Source organism: Jaculus jaculus, chromosome 11 (assembly GCF_020740685.1).
Source record: "Jaculus jaculus isolate mJacJac1 chromosome 11, mJacJac1.mat.Y.cur, whole genome shotgun sequence".
NCBI lineage: Eukaryota > Metazoa > Chordata > Mammalia > Rodentia > Dipodidae > Jaculus > Jaculus jaculus.
The window spans coordinates 58,885,198-58,898,800 of record NC_059112.1 but is presented as its reverse complement, the minus strand read 5'-3'; the positions used below and the strand labels follow the sequence as shown (position 1 = coordinate 58,898,800).

At 41.7% G+C, this 13,603-nt stretch overlaps 1 protein-coding gene across 4 annotated transcripts in view; it reads right to left on the bottom strand.

Annotated features, from left to right (window-relative positions):
* Htt (huntingtin) overlaps window positions 1–13,603 on the bottom strand; it is a 164,378-nt gene that overhangs the window by 63,604 nt on the left and 87,171 nt on the right. For all 4 annotated transcript variants that reach the window (XM_045161563.1, XM_045161565.1, XM_045161564.1 and 1 more), the window contains 6 exons: window positions 8,299–8,376; window positions 6,824–7,047; window positions 5,491–5,569; window positions 5,182–5,343; window positions 3,935–3,990; window positions 2,951–3,099 (listed from right to left, as the gene is read on the bottom strand). In XM_045161563.1, the coding sequence (XP_045017498.1) occupies window positions 2,951–3,099; window positions 3,935–3,990; window positions 5,182–5,343; window positions 5,491–5,569; window positions 6,824–7,047; window positions 8,299–8,376 (748 nt within the window). The remainder of the gene's footprint in view (window positions 1–2,950; window positions 3,100–3,934; window positions 3,991–5,181; window positions 5,344–5,490; window positions 5,570–6,823; window positions 7,048–8,298; window positions 8,377–13,603) is intronic.

Below are 13,603 nucleotides of genomic sequence, written 5' to 3'. Positions count from 1 at the left end.
GATATTTCCATTTTCAACTAAATCCAGTGACCCAAATACAAAGCATGTGATAATGTGTGCTTTTGCTGAAGCCTGAACTGATACCAAGCAGACAGGCTTAGCTACTGAAGATTCAGAGAGCAGTCCAGGCCTGCCTCTCAACACCACTCAAGTCTCTTGCAGAAGGAGGTTTCCAAAGCAGTGAACTTCTCACTTATGTATGACTACAAGAGTCTTAGGATACATCCATATCAAAGGCCAAAAGCCTTCAGATTCCTGGCAAAGGAGCATCCAGGAGCCAACAGGGAAAGGGTAGAAGACAGTTTTAAAAGTTCAAGAAAAGATTCACAGCCCAGTCTTGATTGTTCTGTGTGTGTGTGTGGGGGGGGTTGTTTTGTTTGTTTTTTTAAAAATTCTTCTCGTGTGTGTGTGTGTGTGTGTGTGTGTGTGTGTGTGTGTGTAATGTGGTATGTGTATGTGGCCTTTGGCACCCCATATGCTTGCCTGCAGAGGCCAAAGTGGAATGTTGGGTGTCTTGCTCCATTATACTTCTACTCATTCTTTTCTTTTTTTCCCTTCTTATTCTGAAATGGAGTCTCTTACTGACCTGGAGCTTGTAGCTTTTGTTTGTTTGTTTGTTTTTGTGAACTCAAGCAATTTCCAGGTCTCTGCTTCCCTATGGGACTCAGGTTACAGGTGTGCATGGCCATGCCCAGCTGTTTAATGTGGATTCTGGAGGAGGGCAGTTTCAGGCACTCTCAGGCCTTCATGCTTGCATAGGAAGCACACTTAACCACTAAGCCATCTCTTCAGCCCTGTTTTTTTTTTTTTAATGTTTTTATTTATTTCTTTGAGAGAGTGAGGAGAGAACCAGAGAAAGAGAGAGAAATATAGACAGAATGGATGTGTCATGCCTCCAGACAATGCAAATAAACTCCAGATGCATGCGCTACCTTGTGCATCTGGCTTACTTGTGCCCTGGGGAATGGAACCTAGGTCCTTTGGCTTTGTAGGCAAGGGCCTTAACTGCTAAGCCATCTCCCCACACCCCTGTTTTGTTTTTTGTGACAGGATCTTCACATGTAGCTCAGATTGGTCTAGAACTAATAATCCTTCTGCCTATATCGCGTTCCTGAGTGCTACAATTTTAGGTGTATACCACCATGCCCAACTATAGCACTTACTTAAAATATATACCACCTCCTTTATAGGCTGAGGAGGGAGAGTTGAGTGGCTCCATTTATTGTGGGTCTTACTCAGGTTTCAGTAAGATAATATAACAGTCATAATATAGCCTGTGGAGGTGCTGTGATGAGGGACCAGTGTGCTAGGGAACTTTAGTTTTCCCCTATTCAAATCTGTAAGCCTTTACCTACATGGATAGCATGTTTGTTTATAGAGTGTATGTAGATACAGAATTTGAATTAATTTACAAGCAGAGAGATGGAGAGAATAGGCATGCCAGGGCCTCCTACTGCTGCAAACAAAATCCCTATGTCACTCTGTACATCTAGCTTTATGTGGGTTCTGGAGAATCGAACCTGGATAGTAAGGCTTTGCAGGCAAGTGCCTGAACTGCTGAGCCATCTTTCCAGCCCAGATATAGAATTTAAAAGGTTGATCTAATATTTATCCTTCCAAAATATTATGTGGAAAAACCCTGAGTTAGTGATGATTCATGCCTTCCCAAAGCACTGGAAAAGAAATCAAATTTGACTTATGTCAATTTGAATTTAAAATTTTTGTGAGGCTGGAGTGTTGTTCAGTAATAAAGAACTGCCTTGGCAGGTGTGGTGGCTCGCAATCATCATCTTAGCACTGGGGGGTGATTAGGTAGGATAATCACCATGAGCATGAGGCCAGCCTGGGTTACAGAGTAAGTTCCAGATCAGCCTGGGCTAGAATGAGATGCTGCCTCAAAAACAAACAAAAAAAACTTTCTAGCATTTGTGAGGTTCTGAATTTGATCGTAAATCATCCCCTCTCCAAATAACCAAAGGAAATATTTTTAAAAAATTTTGTTTGATATATATAGAAGCATATGTATTAAGACGCTAGCTTTGTCTTTTTTTAGGTACAGTCTCACTCGTCCAGGCTGACCTGGCATTCACTCTGTATTCCCAGGGTGGCCTCAAACTCATGGTGATCATCCTACCTCTGCCTCCAGAGTGCTGGGGTTAAAGGCCTGTGCCACCAGACCCAGATGCTTTAAATATTATATTTATTTGAGAGAGAGATACAGATATAGAATAGGCATGCCAAAGCCTCAAACCATTGCAAATGAACTCCAGACGCATGCACCACCTTCTGCATCTGGCTTTATGTGAGTTCTGGGGAACTGAACCTAGGTCCTTTGGCTCTGCTAGCAAGTGTCTTAACCACTTAGCCATATCTCTAGCCCCACCCAGCTGCTTAAAGATTATTTTATTATTATTATTTTTTTTTTGAGGAAGGGTTTTGTTCTAGCCCAGGACTGGATTCACTATGTATTCTCAGGGTAGCCTCAAAATCATGGCAATTTCTCCTACCTCTGCCTCCCAAGTGCTGGACTTAAAGGCATGTACCACCATGCCTGGCTTAAAAAATATTTTCATTTATTTATTGATTGGGGGGGTGTTTGTGTGTGTATATGGGTGCACTAGAGCTTCTTGCCACTGCAAACAAACTCCACAAAAATGCACCATTTTGTGCATCTGGCATATGGGTACTGGGGAATCAAACCTGGTTTGTCAGGCTTTGCAAGCAAGTACCTTTAATCATTGCGTCATCTTTACAGCCCGTTGCTTATGTTCTCCAGTAAGTAGCTTATAAACTTCAGTAAGTATAGAATGTGCTTTCTATTCTTTTTCAACATCTCCAAATGCATGTATGTACAACATGCAACTCAGAGCCAGAGTTCACAGTCAAAGTAGGTTGAAAAGGACTAATAGTGTCCAGTATATCATAACACTGAAAACACAGGTCCCATTACCATGTGTTACGGCCTTCCTCCCACTGGCCATGATGCCATCACACAGCTGGATGATCTTAGGAATCCCAATGATCTGTTTTGAATGGTAGCGCTCATAAGACAGTAATACCAGGAAGAAAAAGATGTTTGGAATAACTGCCTCTGATTCCCTAGAAACAAAACCATCAATTTAGGCATTTTTTTTTAAACCAAGACACATGATCTCTACATACAACATAAAATAAGATTCAACATCAAATGAAAGTTTGAGTACTAAGGTAAGATACACGCAGCAACCCAACCCCATTTAATCCCACCCCCATCTGTGGGCTTTCTGTCTCTGTCCACGTGGGACGGCAAAGCAGAAACAGATAAGAAACACCTGACAACAGGAAAAAAAAAAAATCTTCCTAATTCTCCACCTTCCTTTACATCCTTGAAGAAACTGAGATTCCAACGAGAAAGGCACTTTGACCAAAACCACATAGTTAAAGTGTCACACAATTACAAAAAGACTTAGGTTTCAGACCTCAGGGTCTCTCAGAACACTATACTATATTTCACAAACTACATAAAAGAACTTCAGAAAATACAGAACTAATTTTCAATAATTACCAATGTTATCGATACTGCAAGATTACCAAAGCTTTAATGTCTTAGCAAGAAAAAGCTGCAGTTAACTCTAAGCCCTGATTTAAAAGTGCTTTCTCTAAGAACTCCCACAAGGTGAGGTGTCATTTAGTGATTTGTTGCCATCATAGTCCACTCTGAAATGTGAAATGAAAACATCAACTACCATATGCAAAACTATTTTCATATTAGTCTTGAGAAAGTTTTATTGTTAAGGGAAATAAAATTGCACAGCACTATAATCAGATTTCCATTAAGAGAAAAAACCCAGCCAAGATGCTCAATAGTACTTTGAAGCAAATAGTTATGTTAATCTAAGATTACATGTAAGAACATGACAACAATAAGAACTCTAAAGTTAGCAAATACTATTACCTGAACTGGCCTACTTCGATATATTCAAACTGTTTCAATACAAATCCAATGAATACCTATAGGCAGGGGGAAAAAAAGTTGCCATCAGTAATAAGATTAAAATGTAAACTCCAGGTTTCTTTTCTTTCTGCTTATCTGTATAAATTTTTAAGAAGTTTTTATAGCAGATACACTTGTTTGTAATCAAGAACTCAAATCTACTCTGAAGTCAGCTAAGTGTACAGCACCTATAGCCACCTCTTCAGGAACACACTCAGGTGGACATGGTGTCACAGGACTATAAGCCCAGCATTCGGGAGGCTAAGGGTGGCAAGTTTGAGGCCAGCATGGTGAGACCCTGCCTCGAAAACCAAAATATGTGGGGTAAAAAAAAAATTTTTTTAATTAGGAAAATATTGATAAATTCCTGGAGCCACAATGTATCACTCCTAACCACACCAAGGGAAGCCTGAATCCAGAGAGTGGCAAACCAACAGCAAAATTCCCTATATCACACACAATGCCCAGATCTCCCTCACACACACTTAAGAGAGACTGGTGCTGAATGTTAGGAAATGACCAACCACAAAAGCAGAGACAAGGTCAGACAGGGGCTTGGCCTAGGCCCTAGCCCCTAGCCCCTAGCAGAGGCCCAGCAGGGAGGGGCCCCTAATCCTTACTCTCCACGTATGGTCTTTATCTCCTCCAGCTCCCCACATGAAAAGAGCTCCTTGACCTTTATTTTCTCTTTTCTTTCCACACTTTTTTTTCTCTAGATCTATGGATCCTGTCACATGTACTCCTGAGCTACCCATGGCCCACATGGGATTTTGGGCTCCATATGGTGTACTTCTCTTCCCCTCACTTTATCTCCCCTTGCCTCCCAGCCTTCCCCTTTCTGCACTCCTTTGTAAAATCTGAATAAAATGTGGTATTAAAAAATCAACAACAACAACAAAAAATAAAGAGGCCAGCTAGCTTTTCAGATAACTTGAAATTATGGACCATAAAATGATAACCCATTTTTAGAAGTCTCTAGACTATGCAAAAATGCCCTCCCAAAACAATAAACCTTAAAGTGTATTTTACAATTAAAGTCAAACTTATTTTGAGGGGGGCACATAAAGGTATGGATGAGAATAATCTCTGGCAGTTTTTAATGGCTACCCCACTGAGGAGCATGAGATGAGACAAGCTTGGGGCAGTGTCATTTCAGGGTTATTTTTGTTCAGGTAGGAACAGGTGAACCCTAGAGTGCAATGACAAACCTGATCTGAATCCAGCAAACAGTAATTGACTCGCAGCTGAACTAGCAGTGCCAGCAAATCCAAAACCTGCTTCTGCAACTGTACAGATGTTGTTGTGGTATATTGCTTTAAAGCTTTAATAACAAGCGGCTCAAATAATCGAATGTGATTGTGAATAGCATTCTAGGGAAAAAGAAAACAAGTGTTTCAATTAGAAGTTTCAGTCAACTAATCTAGAAAATACTGAGATCAGTTAAAATTCCTGGCTTGCAAGCCTTCATGTTCCTGTGACATAGTCCATATGCTATCTCTAGCTATAGTGTCATTCACCTTATCTGCACGGTTCTTTGTAGCGCTTGTGAGGTTCGTCTTCAACTGAGTAGATGCTTTCTGTAGTACATCAAACCACCTGCCAAATGGGTAAAAAGAGGAAATAAAATATCTTCCAATAATCTCCTCTATATTCAGCTACACATCAGTTCAAACCAATTTCATGCTCACAAAGATCAGAATACATCAGAATGAGAAGCGGAAAAGCCATTCAGTGCAGCAGTAGCACCTAGTGGAGACAACAGGACTCAATTTTGCCACCTTCACAAGGCTACTTAAAGCCTGTATTTTGCTGCTGCAAGAAATCAATTCCTCAGTGTAGCCCCTAGGAAGACTTGAGAGAGGGGTGACAACTATTTGGAAGACAGGTAATTTAGAAGATATCACTTGATTTTCTTAGAAAAAAAACCTTCAACACTGAGGTGGTATGATCACTTCAGTCCACAAGTTTGAGATTAGCCTAAGGTGCAATATAGAGACACCAATTCTCAAAACATGATTTTAAAAAAGTAATGCATAATAAGCACACACAGTCACTTGCTTATTCATACCATATATGAAAATAAACAGGTAGATTCCTGTTCAAGCTTCCCCATCTGTAAGCTCATCATCAACATAAAGCCTGTTAACAGGGTTATTTTTCTTGATTCCTACACTGTTTGATCACTACAGTTATGAGAGACAAATAAGGATCCTGTTACCACCACTACACAGTAACAACTCAAATACTTGCTAAGTTATGGTAATCTAAGCAATACTTTCTAGCGCTATAATGTAGCCCAATGGTAAAGGCAGAGGCCCTGGAGAGGAGAGGGAACAAGGAAGAAGATGGGGGGACATTTTTATAATCCCAGCCTCAATAAGACAAACACTGGTCTGGGAACATGGATCAAAGCAGTATGTCCCAGACTTTCCTTTATCTTTCAAATACATTTAAATACTATGACACAGTGCCATTTTGAAGGTGGTCTTTCGCCTTAGAGACCAAAAAGAGCTACCAATCCTTACCATCTTAAGTAATATGTCATTCATAGGCACTAGCAAATAGCATGTCTTTCAACATAGAAGGATGCTGGTCTGTAGGTACTCTTTGAAAGTTAGAGCTTCCCAGGCAGCTTGCTCAGAGTTCTCTCCATGCTGCCACCTCTGTATATCATCACTCCAAAGCCCAGCACTGGCTTTGAACGCAGGGGCTATGTGTTACTCCTCTGCATCAACCATATTTCCTAGAAGATACTGTTTAACTTATTTTTATTTTTTAACTAGTTTATGAACTACTCCCTGCTTGCTCATTTATGTTTTCACAGTGATAGATTCCCATCACAATTATTACCCTGAGGTATCATGCTCCTGTTCCGCCTGCACCAGGTTCCTCAGGCTGGCATCAGCTAAGGCCTGTGTGAAGTGGGTGTATGGAGCCATGAAGCAGTAATGATACAAGCCTGGCCTCATACTGGATGAGCCAAGGCGCTGTGCTTGGCCCTGGGACTTGCTAGGGTTGGAAGATAAGCCATCAAACTGGGAGGCCAAGTTCGTCCCAAAGAGAGTCTTCAATAGCTAGAATGAAAAGATTGAATGAAACATTAATTCTTAAGGCAGATGAACAACACTTTTACTTGGGCTTGATGTCTCTAAGGGGCTAAGGCTTATTTTTATTTTTATTTTATTATTTTATTTTATTTTTTGGTTTTTTGAGGTGTATGGTCTTGGTCTAGCCCAGGCTGACCTGTAATTCACTATATAGTTTCAAGGTGGCTATGAAGTCATGGCAATTCACCTACCCCTACCTCCCAAATGCTGGGATTAAAGGTGTGTGCCACCATGCCCAGCAAAACTGAAATTTCAAGGCAAGCCTGGGCAACTTAGTGAAAGCCTGTCTCAAAGTTTGTTTGTTGTTTTTTTTTAAAGGAACTAGGATATAGGTCAGTAGCAGAATACTTGCCGAATGAGTAATGGGGGGAGGGGGAGAGGAAGAATGGCAAAACAAAAACCACCATCCCCATTTCTAGATTCTCCCTCCCAGCAGTAAATTCACAATGAAGGGGCTGGGGAGATGGCTCAGCAGTTAAAGGCACTTGCGTGCAAAGCCTAATAGCCTGGATTTGATTCCCCTATAAAGCCAGATGTACAAAGTGACACATATGTCTGAAGTTCATTTGTAGTGGCAGGAGGCCCTGGCATGCCCATACTCACACTTAGCCTGTCTGTCTGTCTCTCTCTCTCTCTTAAATCAATAAAGTATTTAAAATATTCATAATGGGGGGGCATGGAGAGATGGCTTAGCAGTTAAGGCACTTGCCTGCAAAGCCCAAGGACCCAGGTTTGATTCCCCAGTATCTATGTAAGCCAGATGCACAAGGTGGCACATGCATCTGGAGTTAGTTTTCAGTGGCTAGAGGAGCTGCTAAGCCCATTCTATCCGCTTCTCTCTCCTAAACAAATGAATGAATAAATGAATGAATGAATTCACAATGGTAAGTTTTTGTTTGAACCTCTACCAGTGCCTCAGGATTCTCTGTGGTTCTACACAAGACTGACATTATGAACATAGATTCCCCAGAATCAGAAGCAAAGATAAAGCAGTGAGGGCCCAGTTCAGCTTCTGATGTCCTTTACCCTCACAGTGGTAGACCACATACTCTGGGAAAGGAGGACCCTCTCTCAGCCCAATCACTGAACAAGCAAGTGTGACAGCTAGAATTATCCCCCCTTTCTTAAAATATACCTCCAGCACCAGCTTTAAAAAAGATGTGTTTTGTTACTGGGTCTGGAAAGCTTACTGAGAAGGACAGGAAACAACATTCTAACCTGTTGAACACAAACAGTCGCCATCATTGGTTCTCTACTAAAGCAGGATTTCAGGTATCCAAGGATCTCCTCAACACACTGTGAAAAGAACAGAAACACATTCAGTGACTTACAGGTGACTCATTACTGTTGTGAATCCTAGACAAAGAAATAAGACAGCCTCCATTTAAAATGTAAACATCAGAGGAAGGTTTTCAACATATCATATTAATAGTCAGTAGGAACTCTTAGACTCTAAATAGACAAAAATCACTTTCTCAAACATTTATTCAACCATTCTCTTATTCATTCTGTAAAGAGATAATCAAGTTCTGTCTATTATGCATCCATCTCTGATTCCAGGGTAGGCATTGAGAGCAAAGAAGTCAAAAGCCCTGTACTGTGGAGCACATGAAAATAATCAGCAGAACAGAACACTGAATGTACTACTGTGTGAGTCCCCACCAACAAGCACTGGAAGCATGTCACAGCAATCTGCAAAAATGACTTACTATTTCTACACCCTGACATCTAAAGGCACTCAATGACTTTTTGAAGAACTGGCAAGGAAGAAGAGAGAACTCCCAAATACTATCATACCAAGCCTGTGAAATCTATACCACACTTGTTCATTGTTACCTAGATGTAAGCCACATTCTCTATGGGCTGCACAAAAACAGAAATGAGGTTAAAAATGCCTCTTCCAGTCTGCAAAATGTAATTTCCAATACTAAAAAGCAATAGATTTCTGATATTTAAGGGCCAGATATTTTAAAATATTTATTTATGAAAGAGAAAAAGAATATAGGCATAGCAGGGTCTCCTGCCACTGCAAGCGTGAACACTAGGTGCACAGGTCACTTACTGTGCCTGGCTTCACGTGGACTCTGGGGAAGTGAACCCAGGCTGTCACTATGTAAGCAAGCATCTTTGACCACTGATCCCTCTAGCCAGCCCCCAAGGGCCATATTTTTAAAGTTCTGATTTGATGAAATTAGATTCTTATATGGTTATGTGTTTCATTTTTTTGCTTTTCTTAGCTGATAGCAAATGGTCTAATAAATAGTAACTGAAAAAATTAAAAGTAGAGCCTTCTGATCATAATTTATCTAATAAGAGGTCCATTTCTCTTAACTAACATTCACAGAATGACCAGCGTGTACCATACATGACACTTGGCACTAAGAATAATGAAAAAAGGGTTCTATTCTTGGCCTTCTGAGAACTCCAGAATGACAGGGACCCATGGCCCTGTCACAGATATTAATATACAATGTAACAGAGAAATTGCCATTTCTGGACAAAATGAGGGGAAAGAGGCTGAGTTTGAATCTCCTACCTGAAATGAGCAATAAAAAAACAAAAATTGCTGGGCTGGAGAGATGGCTTAGTGGCTAAGGCGTTTGTCTGCAAAGCCAAAGGACCCAGATTTGATTCCCCAGGACACACATTAACCATATGCACAAGGGGGTGCATGCATCTGGGAGTTCGTTTGTTGCAGTGGCTGGAGGCCCTGGCATGCCCATTCTCTCTCACTCTCTCTCCCTCTTTCTCTGTCAAAGAAATAAATAAAAAAAAGAAAAAACAAAACATTGCTGTTCTCAGGACACCAGACATTGGATAATGAATAGCAGTGATACTGAGACATAAGACACTTGAGGAAAGCCCTAAGATGGACCCAGTTCAGTGCCTTAAGAGAGCTACCAAGTTATGGCAGAACAAAGGGAAAGGGACCTAGGCAAAGCCATGGAGCCACATCTAGAAGTAGCAGAGTCCAGGGAGCTTAAGACCACCGTGGCTCACAAGACAGAGTAGTGAGGAGACATGACAATACAAAGAGATCTCTGGAGAGAGATCTGTGGGTGCTCCCCCTAGAATACTCAGCAGATAACTGATTAACACATGTGTGAGAAAGCTACTCAAGGCCCAGGCCTGATAAAGACTCATCAGGAGGGACTGAAGGGAGTAGTCAGTGCTGGCATTCACACAGGGCTGGGAACGGTCCCGGTCCCTCTTTTCAGCAGCCAGACAGGAAAACTGCTCTTTACAAGGAACTAGGTAGAGATTCAGGAAGGCCTGCCCTCTGGTAAAGGCGAATAACCAGCCCATTCAAGGCCCCACTGCAACCCAGATGACACTACCCCCCGCCCCAAAAGAGCAACTGCTTCCATCTAACAGTACAGGATTCCCAAAGACAGGTGAAGACACAAAAATACCCTGTATCCAAAGGGAAGTTTACAATATCAGACACACATGTAAGTGATACAGGATTTCACTGTTATTTTTTAGTTTTTTTGAGGCAGGGTCTCATTCTAGCTGACCTGGATTTCACTCTAGTTCCAGGCTGGCCTTGAACTTGTGGTGATCTTCCTACTTCTGCCTCCCAAATGCTGGGATTAAAGGAGTGCACCACCACAACCAGCTGACGCGGTTTAAAAATATATGTATATTTATTTGCAAGCAAGGAGAAACAGAGAGCAAGGGGGTGGAGGAGACCATGGACATGCCAGGGCCTCTAGCCACTGCAAACAAACTCCAGATGCGTGTGTTACTTTGTACATCTGGTTTTATGTGGGTACTGGGGAACTGAACTCACAGGGTTAGCCTTTGCAGGCAAATGCCTTAATTGCTAAGCCATCTCTCCAGTCCTGATGCAGAATTTCTGAAGTCCAGAAAACTGCAAGACAGCCCCAGACCTATAGACCCCAACTTTGGGTCTTGGTCCAAGTTATCAAAGAATTGAAAATGCACACTCAAAGAAGGGTAACTCATGAATTATGACATTTATTTTTAGAATCCAGACAAAAGGCTAGTAGGGAAGCCCAAGGCAAAAAGAAAGTCTCTCTCGCATGCCCAGGAAAGGAGCCTCTGGAGAAGGGGCTCATACACACATGGAAAGCAAATCGGGAAAGCCCAAGCCAAAAGATCCTCCTCACACAGGGAGTCAGAAAAAACTGAGTAAGAGGCTCAGAGCTTAGAGAGAGATCACACATGTAGTAAAGCAAGAAAATACCCCAAAACAAATCAGGAAAGTACCTGAACAAGGAATTCTTCCCCTTCCCACCAAGGCTGGGAAGAGGGAGGGGAAACAGAGGAGATCCCGCTTACATTGGGAAAGAGCCAACAAAAGGTTAAGAACCAAAAGGCAAAGGGGCTAAGAGACAGGGGCCAAAAGAGATCAAGAGGCTTATACCTCCTGGCCAGACCCATTTATATGGGTCAAACATCCAATGAGGATGAGCCTCATTATAAAACTCTGGTGTGTAAGGTAGAGAGACCTGAATGATTGGTAGTCTCAAGAGGCTGATTCAGGAAGGGTCAGCACACAGAAGCTGAGGAAGGAACAGGAAGCATTGCTAAGGAATTGCTTGCATCCATCTTGGATGACACTGGGTCAGACTCGGGTTCTAGTCCTGCACAGTAAGCAAGGTGGCATCCATGTTTCTGTGGGCTGACTACATATCATAAAAAAGGCTACCTAATCAGCAATAAAGAGCACTATCAAATAGCCCAAAACCCAGAGCTAACAAGATTTTAGAATTAGCAAGGTGCACTGTCAACTACTATAAGAGTTAAAACAAGAAACTTTAAAAGATACAAATCAAACTTCCAGATGTGAAAAATGCAATGTTAATTATGAAAATGCACTGGATGGGATTTGACACACAGCAGACATAGGAGAACCTTAACATACAACAGAAACTACACAATGAAAAATGAGATAAAGTTGGAGAGATAGCTTAGTGGTTATGACACTTGCCTGTGAAGCCTAAGGACCTAGGTTAGAGTCCCCAGTGCCCATATAAGCCAGATGCAAGGAGGTACATGTGTCTGGAGTTCGTTTGCAATGGCTAGAGGCCCTGGTGCACCCCATTCTCTATCTGCCTCTGTCTCTCAAATAAATAAAAAATATTTTTTTAAAAAATAAAAATGAGATAAAGTCACCAAACACCTGAAAAAAGCACTAGTCAGCTAAGGACAACTTTCAGTAACCAAGTATGCAGGGAAATAAAGTACCCTAAGAGAGTGTAGAGGGGAGATGGCAAGGAGGAACGGCATGGGAAAATGCACCTTACACATGCCACAAACAAAATTCACCATAAAGTTCAATTGTGCATAAAAATGAATAAATATAAACAAGATCTAGACAGAATAAGTTATTCGCCAAAGACACCACTGTTTACATCAGTGGCTTGGGACTTGAATTTAGGCTGGCAGGCTTGGCAAACAGGCACTTTTAACTGTAGAGCCATCTTCCCATCTCCCAAAATTCTAATTATTTTTATTCTCAGAGTCTTTATTAAGAAAAACAAAACCAAACTCAATAGTGCTGGCTCATGCCTATAATGCACTATGGAAGAAAATCATCAGGAGTTGAAGGCTAGCAAGATTGGTTCAAAAATCTGAAAAAAGAGGGGCTGGAGAAATGGCTTAGTGGTTAAAGCACTTGCCTGAGAAGCTTAAGGACCCAAATTTGATTCCCTGGAACCCATGTAAGCCAGATGCACATGGTGGTGGTTAATCTGCAGTGATAGAGGCCCTGGCATGCCCATTCTCTCTCATAAATAAATAAATAAATATATTTTTTTTTAAAAAATGAAAAAAAAGAAGCAACCCTATTTGCATTCTAAAATTCCTCTTTGCCTTTATACCCTATAACCAACTAAGTGCACAGAGATCTCAAGAAGCCTGACTGTATCTTCTGCACCTGGAGCTTGCCTACCTCAGTGCCTCTCAGAAAAGCCTGTTCCCACGAGCTTGATCTAGTGGTCTAGTTCTCAACGTTTTCCCAACTGGCCCAGTTTGACAGTGAAGCAGGAAATAGGTCTCAGATCTTGGCCAGCTCCTGCATCAGTAAAGACTGTATGGGCCCAAGTACAAAGAACCTGTGGAAGTGTCCACTCCACATAAAATAAGATTACCTTGCTCTTAATTCACATGAAGAGATTTACGATGAAATGTGGTTAGGGATGGGTGCGGGGGGGGGGGCACTCTGTACATGCAAATGTAAGTGTGTCCCCTAGTCTCTCCCTATATGGCCATCAGAATTGAATCATAGGATTCTATCCTGGCAGCCTCATCTAAACCCATTACCTCCCGAAAGCCCCACCCCTAAACACCATGGCACAAGCCAAGATCTGTAAGAAAACCAACACTGGAGCCAAAACAGGACTCTCACATGGGACGGGGGTGGGGGGAATGAGGGGGTAGGAAGACTTAGAATGACAGAAAAGGGATTACCTACTTGGGACCCCACCTGTTTTATAGGAGTATGCCTTCTTCTCTTAAGCTCTACAAACAAACAAACAAAACAAAACAAAACAAA